Source organism: Balaenoptera physalus (genome assembly GCF_965194825.1).
Source record: "Balaenoptera physalus genome assembly, chromosome: 7".
NCBI classification, from domain to species: domain Eukaryota; kingdom Metazoa; phylum Chordata; class Mammalia; order Artiodactyla; family Balaenopteridae; genus Balaenoptera; species Balaenoptera physalus.
In genome coordinates, this window is record NC_138886.1 from 89,014,290 (window position 1) to 89,032,016 (window position 17,727).

Consider the following 17,727-nt stretch of genomic DNA (forward strand, 5'->3'; position numbering starts at 1 on the left):
AACACACCATTGTAAGGCAATTATACTTCAATAAAGATGTTAAAAAAAAAAAAAAAAAAAAAAAAAAGAACAGAGGAGGAGACCATAGAAGGTGCCTCTCCTCCCCCAGCCTCTGCTGATTTTCCTCTTCTCTGAGCAAGGCAGCAGCTCTGTCTCCATCTTCAAACATTTATTTGGGGGAGACAATGCTAAAACGTTTCATGATGAGCACATTTTGAAGATTTATTCTCTTGGCTATAGAAGGAAGAGAAAACTGCTCCAAACTCTGAAGGGAGTCTTTTTAGGGGGCACATTAGAGCCTGGATAATTAATTCATTTGTTCTATGGACCATTTGCAAATGGCTGCTTTTTTTAATAACTTTTTTCCTAATTATAATATGGTACAGTGTCATTTTAGAAACTTTGGAAAAAATAGAAGAACACATGCACACAAAATTTGCCATTCCACCAGTCAAAAATAACCCTCTTAATATTTTTGAGTATTTTCTTCTAGTCTTTCCCTATACATATGAATAAACTGCATCTATATATTAAAAAAATCAGATCATATTGCAAATTTTGCTCTTATTCCCACACCCCAGGGCTTCTGGAAAGGAAGATGCAGTACAGGGCTCATGTGGGGCTCTGGCTCCCAGTGGGCTTGTGCACCAGGACTAAGGGAGGAAGATGGCAGGGACCATACAACTGACTCTTCTTGCTCCCCTGGACTCTTCAGGACTGTATGCTCTAACATGTAACTCTTTTAGCATTTAGAAAAACCTGGGTTTTCTTGTTGGACAACCAGGAATGTAACTGGAATAATGGTAGAGCTCTTCTCTGGATATAGAGAGAGGCTATTTCCCCTCAGGAGCTGAAGAAAAGTTTTTAGAAGTTAATGTTGGTGCAACATATGTGAATTACACATGTTTGTAGCTCAGCATACTCAGAAACATGGAAGCACATGCCTTGCTGTCAAGCAGAACACACAGGTGCGATTCCACTTGTAAGTGGGCATCTCAGCAAATAGACAGCCTGGTTGGCTGTTCCCATTTTAGGGACAGAGAACCCAGAGAGTCCCTGAAAAGTTGAGCTGATCCATCTGCTCCAGGGCACTACATGTGTGAGGGCAGGTGCTTGCCCTTTTAGTCAGAGCGATGTTGACACTTGTGACACGTCTTCTCACATAAATAAATGTTCCCCTCTCAGCAGACTTCTTTGACTAGAACAAGTTCAACTGCCAGTAAGAGGAAGATCACATTATTCTTCCCCCAAGGATCTTAATATGTATCATATCAGATGTGGTATCTTTCACACTTATACACATCTGTTGACCTGACTCTGAAATTTAGTGTATCCTCGTGTTCTGAGGATTGCAGCAGAGGCAGGGTGAGGAAGAGATTTTTTCAGTTCATTAAGATATAAATAACAGGGCTTCCCTGGTGGCGCGGTGGTTGAGAATCTGCCTGCTAATGCAGGGGACACCGGTTCGAGCCCTGGTCTGGGAAGATCCCACATGCCGCGGAGCAACTAAGCCCGTGAGCCATAATTACTGAGCCTGCGCGTCTGGAGCCTGTGCTCTGCAACAAGAGAGGCCGCGATAGTGAGAGGCCCGCGCACCGCGATGAAGAGTGGCCCCCGCTTGCCGCAACTGGAGAAAGCCCTCGCACAGAAACGAAGACCCAACACAGCCATAAATAAATAAATAAATTAAAAAAAAAAAAAAAGATATAAATAACAGAAACTAATTTTTGTTTACACCAAGAAAAGCTTGTTCATATCTATAAGTCATTGATTCTCAATCAGGGGCAACTTTGCCCTCCAGGGGACATTTGGCAATGTCAGGAGATATTTTTGGTTGTCACAATGTGGCAGGGGAGTCCTACCAGCATCTAATGTTTTGAGGGATGCTGCTAAACATCTTACAAAGCATAGGACAACTGCCTCAGTAACAAAGAATTATAAGACCCTAAATGTCAGTAGTGCTGAGGTTGGGAAACTCTGAAATAGATGGTAGCAAGACTAAATGAGTAGATGAATTAATCATGTCTTTAATTTTCTATATTTTATGATATTTTGACATCTTAGAAAGCTTTCTGGCTGCCCTTGACAGGGCTAGCCCTTTCTTCTGCATGTCAACCAATCCTGAGTCTGTGGCCCTAACCACCTCCTTATCTAACTCTCATAGATAAAGCCATATTTCCCCTGCCCTATATCATCCCAGGACCAGGCCAGGCACCAGACAACTAGAGACAATCCCTAAATCCCACAACTCTCAGGAATTATTCAAACTAGCCAATCCTAAACTGTTTACTCTGCCTTTTCTTTCCTTTTCCTTGGAAACCCTGATAAAGGCTCTGGCTTAGACTTTCCCTCTGCTTTCATCTTCTGCCACCTGGCCAAAACCTGGTGCTTATCCTGTGGGCCTGCATGGTATGCAGTGACACTCTCTCTGAAAGCTGTGTGTATAATAAATGTCTTCCTTCTAAACCTCATTCTCCTTTTGTTTTGTGGCTACACCGACTTGACCATACCACCTCCAATATTTGCATTATTAGAACAGTGGGTAATGAAAACAATTCAGTTTCCCCATCTTCACATCTGGTATATTTCTGGGGAAATCTACCTTAAAAAATAGTGAAGAAACAATCCACATACTTTCTCAGGGCACTCCTTCCCTGACGATCTTCCTCCAGTTCCCGGTAACCAGTCTGTTTGCTAATTTCTTTCTCCCAGAAGCTTTTGAGCTCATGACAAGTTTCACAACAGAAGACTTCTCGGCGTATGTATTGATTGTTCATCCTCTGAAAATAAAAGAAAAAACAAATCCAAGTACTTCAAATAAAGCCACTCTAATTTTGGAGTGATGAAAGATGAGTTTGAATCCATACACTGCCAATTACACTTCTTGTGCCTGTAGATAAATCACACAGTCACTATGATTTTGTTTGTCAACTGCAAATGGGGATAATAATGGTTAATGCCAGAATATACTGTGAAACATTCTGAAGTGAACAAAAATACAAAGGACGTCTGATAACCCTTCCAGATTATCTGATTCTACAAGGGCCTGTCCCTTTCATGACTTTGAGCTATTTTACAACTCTGTAAATTATAGAAAAAGTATAGTAATGCAAATGATTTTTGAACATAGAGATTCAAATATATTTTGTCCAGTGGAATGTGATTGATATCCCTGTGAATATCAACCAATTTTCATCTACTTATAAATTCATTTTAATATTCTTGATTGTCTATATATGTGTTTTTTTAATTCTCCTTGAATCAGTTGTAGTATCTTAATAGTTTTCTCATTAATTATTGTAAGTTAAGTAAAATATTTGTTACAAGTTCATTTTATATTTGTATAAGAGTCATGGTTTTAACTTTAAAAATTATCCTTTAACAATTACTTCACAGCTTTGTGTGTGTGTGTGTGTAGAACAAGATGGTGTATGCAAAGCTCTAAACACAATGCAAGGCAAAAAACAGGCACCCAGAAAATGTTATGTTCTTTCCATCCTTCCTCACATAATAACATCTACCATTTATTGAGCATATAATGTGCAATAGGCTTTTCTTACACACTGTCCCATTTGATCCTCACTACAACTCTGTGAGATGGTTGGTTCTGAACTCATGGTTCAGATGAGGAAACTGAGAGGCAGAATTTGCATATAGCCTCATAACTGAACATGAAAGAGCAGAAATTTGGATCTAGGTCTGTCCATCTTCAAAGTGGATGCCCTCTATTCTATCAATCCTCATCACAAGAAATGGTGACTGTATTTGGAAGTATACATGTTTACTACTAAAAAACATTTACTTTTTGCCTGAACATTGCCCATTTTCCAGATCTTAGTGGCTCTGGTGGACAGGTAGACAAAAAGGACTGCAAAACAAATCCTTTTCTGCCTGCTGGTGAGTGCCTGCTCAGAGAAGAACTTTGTCCCTGGCTGGAGACTGGAAAGGAGCTGGACCTTCACTCCCTTGCTACAGAGTCCCAGTGATCCCATTCAAGCTGGATTGACTGGGGGGAGCAGCCCAGAGGATTGGGGGTGAGAGAGAAGTTTAGAAAAGCTTTCAGGGAATAAATAACCCATTTATTATTTCATATTTATAATATAGAACGGTAATTCTATATTATAGAATTATAATATTTTATGCTATAGAATATGCAATTTATAATATAGAATTATTTATAATACAGAATAACATAGAATATTTTATTTATATTACATTTATAATAACAGACTGACACCTGTGCCAGAGGTGGCAAGACCTTCCCACTTGTAGAGATGTATAAATGTCCTAAAGTAGGAATAAACTTTGTTTTCTGGAACTGAAGGTCACTTTGAGTATTCTGTAAAGATTTTTTTTTAATCCACTCCTATTTTTCCTCCTAGATCCACCTTCTATTCATCTGGTCATTTCTGTAGCCACAACTGACTTGGGCAAAACTGTGCCAGAAGTGTGTGGGAGGGCACTGTACCCTGGGGCTCTCCAGGTTCTCTCTGAGCCTGAGCTCTGAAGAGTGGAGCAGGGCCCGTCCTGCAGCCTGATGGGAGCACATGTTCTCTCCTGTAAGCACATATTTCCCATTTATTTTCTGTCCTTGGCTAATGGATTCAGTGCACAGATTTCTAATAAATTCCTAGTCACTTGACATTGAAAGAGTTGTTAACATTGAATCTATAGTCATTTTCACAATATTGATTCTTCCAATCAAAGAACATGGTATATTTCTCCATCCATTTATGTTATCTTTGATTTCTTTCATCAGTGTTTTATAGTTTTCTGAGTACAAGTCTTTTGCCTCTTTAGGTAGGTAAAAGTAGGTATTTTATTCTTTTTGTTGCAATGGTAAATGGGATTGTTTCCTTAATTTCTCTTTACGATTTTTTGTTGTTAGTGTATAGGAATGCAAGAGATTTCTGTGCATTAATTTTGTATCCTGCAACCTTACTAAATTCACTGATTAGTTCTTGTAGTTTTCTGGTAGCTTCTTTAGGATTCTCTAGGTATAGTATCATGTCATCTGCAAATAGTGACAGTTTTACTTCTTCTTTTCCAATTTGGATTCCTTATATTTCTTTTCCTTCTTTGATTGCCATGGCTAGGACTTCCAAAACTATGTTGAATAAGAGTGGCAAGAGTGGATTCAATGCAATCCTATAAAATTACCAATGGCATTCTTCACAGTATTAGAACAAAAAATTTTACAATTTGTATGGAAACACAAAAGACTCCAAATAGCCAAAGCAATCCTGAGAAAGAAAAATGGTGTTGGAGGAATCAGGCTCCCTCAAGTCAAACTATACTACAAAGCCACAGTAATCAAGACAGTATGGTAAAGGCACAAAAACAGAAATATAGATCGATGGTGTAGGATAGAAAGCCCAGAGATAACCCACACACATATGGTCACCTAATCTATGACAAAGGAGGCAAGAATATACAATGGAGAAAAGACAGCCTCTTCATAAGTGGTGCTGGGAAAACCAGACAACTACATGTAAAGAATGAAATTAGAACACTACCTAACACCATAAACGAAAGTAAACTCAAAATAGATTAAAGACCTAAATATAAGACTGGACACTATAAAACTCTTAGAGGAAAACATAGGAAAAACACTCTTTGACATAAACCACAGCAAGATCTTTTTTGACCCATCTCCTAGAGTAATGAAAACAAAAACAAAAATAAACAAATGGGACCTAATGAAACTTCAAAGCTTTTGTACAGCAAAGGAAACCATAAACAAGATGAAAAGGTAACCTTCAGAATGGGAGAAAATATTTGCAAAAGAAGCAACAGACAAAGGCTTAATCTCCAAAATATACAAACAGTTCATGGTGCTCAATATCAAAAAAACAAGCAATGCAAATAAAAAATGGCTGGAAGACCTAAATAGACATTTCACCAAAGAAGACATACAGATGGCCAAGAGGCGCATGAAAAGATGTTCAACATCACTAATTATTAGAGAAATGCAAATCAAAACTACAATGAGGTATCATCTCACACCAGTCAGAATGGCCATCATCAAAAAATCTACAAAAAATTAATGCTGGAGAGGTTGTGGAGAAAAGGGAACCCTTTTGCACTGTTGGTGGGAATGTAAATTGATACAGCCACTGTGGAGAACAGTTTGGAGGTTCCTTAAAAAACTAAAAATAGAACTACCATATGACCCACCAATCCCACTACTGGGCATATACCCTGAGAAAACCATAATTCAAAAAGATGCACATACCCCAATATTCACTGCTGCAGTCTTTACAATAGCCAGGACATGTAAATAACCTAAATGTCCAACAACAGATGAATGGATAAAGATGTGATACATACATACAATGGAATATAGCTCAGCCATAAAAAGGAAAAAACTTGGGTCATTTGTAGAGATGTGGATGGACCTCGAGTCTGCCACACAGAGTGAAGTAAGCCAGAAAGAGAAAAACAAATATCGTATATTAAGGCATATATGTGGAATCTAGAAAAATGATACAGATGAACCTATCTGCAGGGCAGGAATAGAGATGCAGACATAGAGAATGGACATGTGGACAAAAGGTGGGAAGGGGAGGGTGGGACGAATTGGGAGATTGGGATTGACATATACACTACCATGTGTGAAATAGATAGCTAGCGGGAACATGCTATAAAGCACAGGAAGCTCAGCTCGGTGCTCTCTGATGACCTAGATGGGTGGGATGGGCTGTGGGGTGGGAGGGAGATTCAAGAGGGAGGGGATATAGGTATACATATAGCTGATTCACTTCATTGTACAGCAGAAACTAACACAATATTGTAATGCAATTATACTCAAATTAAAAAAAAGAGTTGTTAACAAGAGCATATGTCAGACTTTAAAAAGTATGTATCACATTTTAAATTTTATTTCATAGAACTAGAGTCTAAGATGTGTGCAATTAGGTTTCCTGTGAATTTCAAGCTGCAGGAGTGTCTAAGCCTCTCATTTTCCTGATGTGACCTCTGCCTCTATAAATGCTAGATAAGAAAGTAGCACTTGCTTTGAATTGGGAGGAAGATGTTAATGCAGACTTGCAATTTAAGTAGACAAAAGGCAATGCAAGATTCATTCACACATTCTTTTATTACAAAATGTCCCTAAAAATTTAAAATTTATATTAGGTATCTGGTATTCAAAAAAGGATAATTTGGTCTAATAGGAATTCATTAAATTTTTTTTTTCTTGAAATTTTGAATTAATATTTTTTTCTAAAGAGATTTTCATTTTAAAAAAAAGAGGTCTATTCAGGAACACAGACTGCTCACATCATCATTTCACCATGTCATTTCACACACATTCCATTTGGATAAAAGGTGTAGTTTAGATATGGAAGGAGGATTTATTCTAAAAAACATTGTAGTTGTGTAATTTTGAGCTAGGTTAAGAGAAACAGCTGAAAGCAGGGTGGTATCTATACATCCAAGGAATAAATTAAATCAGCATAAGCCTTTGGGAAATCAGGCAGCAGTCTCTGAAGAATCTGATGCATGCTGGCTCTGCTTCCTGTTCCCTTTGGGTCAGGAAGCACTTCTGAGGCTGTGACCTTTGGGAGGACTTGAGGAGGGGTTGAACTCAGACGTTCTCAGGGGTCAGGCCAGGCTCCCTTTACTCATAAGGAAGTGAAGCTACTAGACCTGAGCAACAGGGAGCAGTGGGCACTGTGGTCATCTGCAGAGCACATGCTCTGCTTCAAGACATCCCATTCAAGGAGGCGAACACTGTGCTTGTTGAAGAAAAGAGGGTTTTTGGCTACATGCAGTCTGACGGCTCCCTAGTTGCTCCTCGTAAGGGATGCATTCTCTATCTGCAGCTTTAGCTTTATGTCTTTCTTCCTTAGCTTTTCTCAAAACCTCCTCCCCTGGCTCTCCCTGAAGGGCATTCTGAACTATTTCACTTTCTCTCTGCCTCCCTTCTTCCTACACATTCCTGCCTCCAAACCTGAATGTGCAAATAGCATCCTCACTGTCCAGACTGGTTCTTGCTGTCATCCCAGCAGCAACTGGGATTGAAATTTTCTACCAAGCCTCACCTCACTCACTAGAGGACATGTGGACACAGCTACCTACCAAACACAACTTCGGTTTTGGTCTCACTCACCAGACCTGGAGGCTGTGCTCTGACAGCCAGGATGGCCAGGGAGCTAAGAAGGAGGACAGAGGACTGTTGTCACTACTGTGACTTTAGGCAATAACCCCTTCAGGTGCTCTGAACCCCAGTTTCATTATCCATGAACTAGAGTTTAAACATGGCAATATAGAGGAAAGCACCTAATACACTGCCATTCATTCTCCAAATGTTCATCTACCAATACAATACATGCTTGCCCTCAGGGAGCTCACAGTATATTGTCCCATCCCTGGTAAGAGATCAAAAATGTTAACTGAATTTGAACCATCACCTAAATAAGCTCTCATTGTCTCTATTTTATAAATGATATTAAATGCTTTGCTCCTTCTTGACTCAGACCATATTTAAGGTTTATTTATCTCTATTGCAGAACTAGAAACTCTTACACCTCAAGGATAAGAGGCTTCCCTTCTTGTCCAAGGCCTAGGGTTGGACTGTGGACAGAGAACACTTTAGCAAAAGCTCTTGGTGATGTTTCACCCTTATATCACTTAGGATGCTATATTTGGGGACCTTTGTTGTCAGAGCTTATAATTACATTCACTAAGTGATGCCCAATATGTTTAAGAAGTGATTGCCTTACTAAAGTTGACAGTTGCCACTCTGCTAAAGTTTGGACTCAATCCTCCCATGTTAATTCATAACCTAAGTGCTTGTTTTGCTGGAAACTGCTGGGAAATTGAACTTCAGCATTTAGGATCATGACAACTTGTAAGAACTTCTATAAGAGGAAATGCATTTTGTTTTGCATGAGCTATGCCACCCCAACTTCTTTTTTTAGTTGTTTTACATCTGTTGCATTATATACTGTGCTGTGAGTAGCATGTAGGAGCTGGTATCCTTTCCTTTGTACCCTTAAGAAACAGAATTGGCAGTAACTTTAGAAAAGTATTTTTTCAGGAAAATATCAAAATGAGACAGGGAACAGAAAATAAAAGGTGTCCAGTTTTCCTTAAGGGTACTGATGAGAAACCTAAGCACTGATAGTTACTTTCTCTGCATCTTCACCTGGTCCTTCAACTATGTATGTGGTGCTGCCACTGTAGGGGCTCCAATGAGAGTGAAAAGGCATTACTTTCCCAAGTTGTTTTCTGAGTAGAGTCAGGAAGAAGGCAAAACCACTGTGATCTCCTGTGGGACAGATCAGTGGTGCTTTTATAGTCATAGAAATAAGAAATAAGTCACAGAAATAAGAAATAAGCGAGTTCAGGTATGAAGTGAATTCATGCCCCCATGAAGGGACCAGAGAAAACCTGCTGCCATGCCTTCTGCTACTGATTGGTGGGCTGCTAGTCTGTGATCTCTGGCTTATTTTTATGCTCTTTATTGAGTATTTACTGAATACCTTCATTTTTCAAAATGCTTTATATCTTGCATTCATTTCTTACAACGCTATTCTTATCCACATTTGACAGAAGACGTGCAAAGAGGCAAGCCATTGCCCAAAGTCACCTAATCTATAGCGATGGAGCTGGGATTCAAACCCTACCCAACTCCAAAGCCTGTGCTCATCACAGTCACACTTCCCAGTCAGCCCATCAGAAAGATGGCAACTCATGGGAAGAGCTAGGTAATGTGAGAAGCATACGCCCTGGTTAAATTTGTTCTGAGTGATATGCAAATCATTAGTTCTTTCTCAAAACAGAACTAGATTAACTTTTTTCCAAGATTATTTTATGATTATTGAATTAAGACAAACTTCCCTTCTTCTCTCCAGTACCTTTATGAAAGGTGCCCACCATTATCAGTTTTATGTGCATCACGATAAGAACCAAAACACACATACACAAACTAGAGGCACCCTCCCCCCATTCCACACAAATGCTGATCCCATCACCTGGAAATTCTGCCTCTACAAGTGTCAGGGGACACAGCTATCACTTCATCTCCTCTCAGGTTGTCTTTTTCACCCATAGTGAAAATAACTTTAGGAGTGATGTTCCTAGTACCAGTTGCTAAGATGACTGCAACTGATGGTGCCTCTGAGATATTTTGATGGGTTTCTCCTCCCATCCCACCTTTGGGACCCCCTGGATGATAGTAAAGTGAGTTTTTTACCATCTCCTCCTTTGCAGTTGGAAGTTGGGGGATTATGTGAAAGCACTTCTCCTCAGTTTAACACTTTTTCAGAAAACATTTTCTCTTTAACCTCCCCTCTCCTCTTAAAGGCTATTTAAATTTGTCTTGAGTCCCTCTCCATAGTTTTCCCTGCAATTAATATACTTCAAAGCCACCTCAGATTTTTGCCCACTGTATGATATTTGGGTCTTAAGAAAAGGCTCAGGTGAAATGAAAGACTGCCTGTGGCAGTACGAGTGAGTTCTGAGATAGCTGAGCATTTTAAGTAAAAGAAGACTAATAAGAAAAAAATGCTTATATTGAATGTGCCCATAATAACTCAGCCCTGTTTTTTCCTCTGGAATTTATCTGAATTAATTGAAATGACACTAAGTCATGAAGGAGGGATGCCAATAATTACTAGGCAAATAGCTAACAATTAAGTAAGGAAGTGGCCTTGAGTCTATGTGACCTTGGGGAACTTAAATAACCTTTCTAAAGCTTAAGTTTCTCTACAAAAAAAAAGATTGTTGTGAGAAGTAAATGAGATTAGCATCTAAAACACTTAACATAATATGTGGCCTGTGGGAAAACACTCATCATCGTCCTCGTCATTCTATATTCAAATTATCGACTTGCATCGAGTATAGTACTAAATGTTATCTCATTTAATTCTCAGAATATTGTGGTAGGTTTTATTATTTCTGTATTTGTGAATGAAAAAGTGAGTCTGAGGGGCTTAGAGACTTACCCACAGTCACAGAGCTAATAATGGGGAAATCCACGAATCTAGCCCAGTTCTGTGGATTTCACGGTCCCTGGTCTGTTCACTCATCGGGTGTTGACATCACACAGAAGTAACAGTGGGTGATGAATCATGCTTTGCAGTTGCTACTGAGATCTTGAAAATTATCTTATTTAATGATATAAATAGCTCTGGGAAGTAGGTCTTATTATTTCCTGTTACCAGACAAAAAGTCAGGCTTAGAAGGTTTAAATTTTTGTTCACCTCACAGAACAAGTTAACGCTGGTGCTGAGCTCTGAACCTATGCTGTCTGATTCCAAAGGTCCTGTCATCACCTTCCACAGTTTGAACCACTTTCCCCACTCATTTAGGGGAACGTTCACTTACCCTAGAAAAAATAAAAACTGCTTAGTTTCTGTCATCAGAGAATAAAATTATTCTCTGCAAGGGCATTTGTTGGACTCACCCAGGTCCAACCTACACTTTCAATCCTGAGAGTCTTCGTATCTCTGTGGGGTTAGGCTGGGAGCCTTGGTAACTAGATCAGAACTATTCTTGTAACATTTCACAATCTTGACATTTTTTTCCAAATAAAAAGTTAAAAAAATAAAAATTACTTTTCTTTCAAGAGACAAATTGTTATTTACCTTTTTCTCTCATATTTACTGCCCCCTCCCACCCCCCACCAACTTCTTATGCAGAGCACTGAATAAACCCTGGACACACATTATCATTTAAAATCCTTGGTACTGAGGAGCATTTTGTAATGCCAAAAAGTAAGAAAGGGCTTAAAAAAGTGAGGGGCATTGAAGAAAGATGGGAAGCCAACTTGAAAGAGCACCCAATATCCAAAACTGGGAACAATTTGAGCAACAAATGATATATTAGTTATGACCAAAGAATGGATCCAATATAAATTAGTGAAATAAATAAATGGGGGAGAAGGAACAATTATTCCTTTCAGAAGAATTCCAATGAATAAATGTAGAAGGAATGAGGGGAATAGAAATATCATCATGAGAATACCACAATAGCTGCTGCAGGTAGGATCCTTTGATGAATGATAAAATTAGTGGATGAAACTTTAAGGAGAAACAGGGTATTTGTATAGCCTCAAAAAAATCTCTCCAAAAATTTAGTAACCACTGTGGCAATTTTAACATACGACCACAAATTCTTGATTACCCACCCCCCATCCTGAGAATGGAGCTGAATTCCCCTCCCCTTGAGTTGGGGATGACTTGGTGACTGAAGGGAAAATAGTAACTTTACAGTAGAGAAACAAATAGCACCCTTAACCACATGACCAAGGTTCACATCCTTAGTAATAAGCAATATTGATATCACATGTCCTCTGATATAAGACAGAGGGACACATCACATCTGTGGTATACTTTCCTTAACACCAGAAAGTTAAGTCTATCTATTCATGAGAAAACTGCAGACAAAATCAAATTCTGGAACACTCAACAAAATACCTGATCACTACTCGTTAGAAGCGTCAAGGTCACAAAAGACAAGGAAAGACTGAAAAACTGTCACAGACTGGAATTGATCTAGTTACCATAAATACAATGTAGTATTCTGGATTGGATCCTGAAACAGGGAAAAAGACATCAGTGGAAAAACTGGAGGAATCAGAACAAACTCTGCAGTTAATCTTATTGTACCAATGTTTATTTCATAGTTTTGATAAATGTACCTGGTTAGAGCTTCCCTGGTGGTGCAGTGGTTGGCAATCTACCTGCCAATGCAGGGGACACGGGTTCGAGCCCTGGTCTGGAAAGATCCCATATGCCACGGAGCAACTAGGTCCATGAGCCACAGCTGCTGAGCCTGTGCGTCTGGAGCCTGTGCTCCGCAACAAGAGAGGCCGTGACAGTGTGGGGCCCGCGCACCGCACTGAAGAGTGGCCCCCGCTTGCCGCAGCTAGAGAAAACCCTCGCACAGAAACGAAGACTTAACACAGTCAAAAAATAAAATAAATAAATAAAATTAAAATTCAAAAAGAAAAAAAAATGGAAGATATTAAAAAAAAAAAGTACCTGGTTATGTAAGATGTTAATATCAGAGAAAACTGGGTGACAGATTTGCAACTTTGTCTAAATATAAAATGATTTCAAAATAAAAAGTTAAAAAAGTTTATATCAAGTACATGCATCTTCCTGACACTATTGACAGTTATGAATTATGGAGCATTCTCTAGCAGAGGAACATTTTCAATGAGCTCAGAATTAACCCCTCCAGGAGCACAGCCCTACCTGAGTCATGGAAACAGCCCTGAACTAGGAGTTTGGAGACCTCTACGTTCCACATGGGCAAGTTACTTGAACCAAGTCTGTTTTCTCATCTGTAAAATGGAACAATACATACTTTCACAAGATTAAATGAATTTTCAACTGAAAAAGCTGCTGTGATAAGTATTTAGCACCTGACAGAGTAATTGCTTAATAAAATCCTGGGTTGTCTAATTCATATCCATAACATTGATTGCCTACAAGTCACGGGCCACAGACTCAGAAGCCTGCAGGGTCCAGGTGCATTTAGATGGCTCTGTAACAAATTCTGGAATGCATGGCCCATTTAAAGGAGACACTGTCACTCAGCTCGAACTGACTGTTGCCAGCAGAGCTTGGTCCCAGAGTTGCCAAAAGTTTTTCAACAGAAGCTAAAAATTCTGATTTCTAAAAATGTGTTATCTTCTTATTTTTAAAATGTTGATAATGAATTTAAGACATTTTAAAGTATTGTATGAATATCAGAAAATGTCTGTTGGCTAGATTTGGCCTTTCGCTCACCAGTTTCTGAGTCCTACATGGTCTAATGGGAAAAACCACGGAGTTCTCCGTGAACCATGTAGCTATGCCTTAGACTCCAGGAAAAAATATACACTGGGCATGTGTAGAGTTAAAATAAAACACTACAAAGCAAAAGCAAACAGAGTTTAGCCTCCACCACCTCCCTGGTCACTGCTAACCACTGTAGGTTTATATTGGTCACATCTAGGCTGTTCCATTTGATGTCTAGCCATCTTACTGAGGTTGGAAGTGAACTGGGAGGTCATAAAGCCCATCCTACCAATCACTGAGAAGCCCCTGGGTCTGCATTTGCCCAACTCCATTGAAGCACAGAGATCCTCTGTGTCTGGCTGAGTTGGGACCAAGAGCCAGGTCTCCATCCCCTTTTCCCATTAACTAAACTCTAAACACTGTGGGCCAAGGACCTTGTTTAATATAGCACCCTTCACCCAGTGCATCACAAACTTTCTGGTCCAATGGACAAAATGTCTATGATTTCCTCATGATGACATCACTCATCTGGTAAGTCAAAATTCTCCAAAGAATTTTGAGCTAAAAGTGATAACTACTCTAGCAAATTTTATATTCTACTCCCATTAAAAAAATCTTTAAAAGTAAGTGATAAGATGGCTAAGATATAAAATTTGGCTAAAATATTGTTTCTCCCCCCATTCCCAATTCCAGCCCAGTGGCTACTTGACTGTCATTAATCAATGTTACTTTTTCCTGGACAGAAAATGAGCTGTGTATCTTCTTTAAAAAAGTGGGTTTTAGCCAGAGTCTGATTTCCCAAATAGTTGCATGTGCAGAAACATTTCTTTTTCTTTTAGAAAGTGGAATATATGGAACAAACCTCCTTAATCATCTTTATTGCTCGGCTGAGTGAGAATAAAATCATGGTGGTTGTTATCTCACATTTCTGCCCCACAGAGGGCAGGTTCTAAATAAGCTGGATCATTGTGATCAATAAAGCATAATTCTTTAGAAAATCAAGAGATGTGAGAGAGGCAGCTGTGTCCAAACAGACAAATTCTGGAAGACTGGAGTGTGAGGAGAAAACAGTGAGCATGGCTGACAAGGAGGACAAACACAGTTGGCACACTTGGTGGTGGTATTGAAGGAGATAAGACACTTGAGACCAAAATATGGAGACTTAGAGCAGCATTCACCTTCCTTTTTCTCTCTTGAGTATTGTAGGTCACTTTTAAATTATTTCCCCTTTTGTTGTGATGGCCCATATATTGGGGATACATATGAAAATTATTACATGCTACAATTTATTCAATCTTTCTTGTCAGAAAATCCCCCAAATAATTTGGTCAACCAGTTTTGAAGTTTTACACTATTAGCAAAGATGCTCCTTAAAGAATGTTAAAGTACAGTAGTACACAGCAAAACATTTCAAAAAGTACTGAAGGATATAAAACTCAAAAGCTTCTCTTTTCTTGCTGTTGCCAGATACACTTCCCAAAGTTATCCACTGTTAATGATGTCTTATTTATATTTCCATTTTAATGAAACCACATGTGTGCATGTTTTTTGCAAGTAGAACCATACTATATACACTGTTCCGCATTTTTCTTTTTTCACTTCAAAAAGTATCTCCTTACCAGCCCATATTGTTTTTCATGGTTGCCACTTTTAATGGATATGCCGTAATTTATTTAAGCATTCTTGTATTATGGACATTAAATTAATTCTTATTTGGATCTACTACAAAAAAATTACAGAGTGAATCATACATTTTGGTCACAAGTATATATGGAGCATAAACTCCTAGAAGTATAATTGCAGGTCGAAGACTATGTATTATTAAACGTTGAATGTATAATTCCATATTGCACTCTGCAGTTATGGAAATGTTGGAATGTTTATGGACTTAGAAAATCCTCTTCTAGAGAAGTGCTTTTAGTCTCCGCTAGGGCAGAAAATACCAGACAGTCAATGTATTCAGCTCTTAGTGAAAAGACAAAAGCACAGCTTCTAGTCTTGTATTCAGGAGAATATATGTGAATGTGCCACCCCAAGATAGACCCTGGAAAGTAGTTGGCACTCAAAAAATATTTGTTGAATTAATGGATAAACAAACCATGGCAGTGTCAATATAGAGTTAGTATGTGTTTTAAATCAATTGTGTTCAAACATAAAAAAAAACTTATTTAAACAAATAAATGTAAATTTTAACAAGTTTTATTGCATTCCTGTGCTAAAATGAAAGATACATAGTTTGAGGTAATTAAAAAGAAATGTTCAAAGTTCTCACAGTAGATAGATATTCCAAATGGCCAATTATTAATTTCTATTTCTGCTATTTTCTTTGGATGATACGTGGCCTATAGTTATCTCAACCATATTATGATTAATATATTTATTTCTTAAATACATGTTTAAATGTTTCTAATTTTATGAGTTTCATTCACTTTGTTTACAGAGTTTCTTTTTAGATTTTGGCAGACACTTCACTTCAGTCTCCTCATTTGTGAGGCCTCTAAGCTGTTTGGCTTAGAGGTTTACCAAGGTTCCTTCTGGCTCTAATAGTCAGGGAAATCCATGAGTATCAAGTTCAAGATCTGTACCTTCAGCATTACAGGAGCTTTGTATTTCAGTTTATATCTTCCAAATGAGGATATCTGGTTGCCTTGCACATATGTGAAGGGCAAATATCAATGATTAGACAAAAGTGGACTTTAGCAAAAGGGGACTGTTCTTTGATAAAGGAGCAGTTCTGTTTCTCTGCATTTCCACAGTGAAGTACTTTTCACTAAAGTTTATATCTATCAAAAGAATTAGTTTTATTTGCAGCAACTCATTACCAACTCGGAAAAGTCATAATTCCTTTGGTAATTGGTAAATTAACTTACAGTGAAAGAGTACTAGAACTCCCTTTAAATAAATATCAGTTTAATCAAATAACATTTATTGAACCTTGATTTTGTGTGAGGCTCAAGGACTTATATCATCTAATGAGGGACTAGGTAATGGTCAATTATATAAGCTAAAACAAAAGAAAATTCTACACTTTAATTTCCCAAGTCCCAGGTAATTCAGTCAAGTAAAAAAAACCAAATTAAAGATTAAGTCTCCTGACCTTCAGCTTTCTGAGAAGGCTCCATGATTCTGGCACCCATAATAATGTTTCCCTGGGACTAAGTTATCCATTAATCAACATGAGATGTATTCTGTATTTTATTTAATCTTAAGAGAGCCTTGTTCAGTGAGATAAAAAAAACTGATTTCTGTTTTTTTTTTCCACACTCTTTAACTTGAAATTCATGCATAACTGACACGTAGAAATCAAGAGATGGAAAAATTCTATTGGCCTGTCTAACTCTATTTCCAAACTGGTACAGGGTGGGGTGTTCAAAGTGAGGGGGAAAAATGAGTCCAAATGACCAAAAAGGACACATGTATAAAAATTAGGACTCAACTTCCAGCCCCAGATGTAAGCTATTCCCACACCTGACAACACAAAGATGAACACACTGTACCTTAAAGATGAAATTACAGGTGAACTGATATCCTGCTGGGATGCAAAGGTGGACAAGTCTCACAGTCCCACTCCTGGATCCTCAGCTCTGATTTGTGGAGACCACAGGTGCTGTCCTGAAATCTCATTGTTACAGTCCTTTATATAGGGAGTGGAGGAGTTACAGAAATCCCTCAGCATTTCAAGGTCATTTGAACCAAATTAGTAGCAGAATCAGACAATTATCTTTCCAGGGACATTGTAGCCTTCCCTTGTGGTGAGAGATGGCTCTAAACAAATTCCATCTCTTGCTATCCCACCCACCCCAGGGCAGGAGAGCTTCTGTTTTGGCAGATCCCACAAGTGCTATGACTTGGCCTGAACCAAAAGAGATGATTTAGAACATGTACTGGATTATCCATGTGCCCTGTTCCTCTGAGACTTGTGAAAAGCCATCCTCTGCCCCTCGGTGTGCAAAGGGGACTAGAATGGAGGGACAAGTCACTATTGGGTGTA

At 38.6% G+C, this 17,727-nt stretch overlaps 1 protein-coding gene across 1 annotated transcript in view; it reads right to left on the reverse strand.

Moving 5' to 3' along the window:
• The window catches only part of FAM240B (family with sequence similarity 240 member B), a 56,614-nt gene extending 39,754 nt beyond the window's left edge, over nt 1-16,860 (reverse strand). The window contains exons 1-2 of the mRNA XM_082470007.1: nt 16,834-16,860; nt 2,635-2,780 (exon numbers count right to left, since the gene is read on the reverse strand). Coding sequence (XP_082326133.1) covers nt 2,635-2,777 — 143 coding nt within the window. The 5' untranslated portion in view covers nt 2,778-2,780; nt 16,834-16,860. The remainder of the gene's footprint in view (nt 1-2,634; nt 2,781-16,833) is intronic.
• Nucleotides 16,861-17,727: the final 867 nt, after the last annotated feature.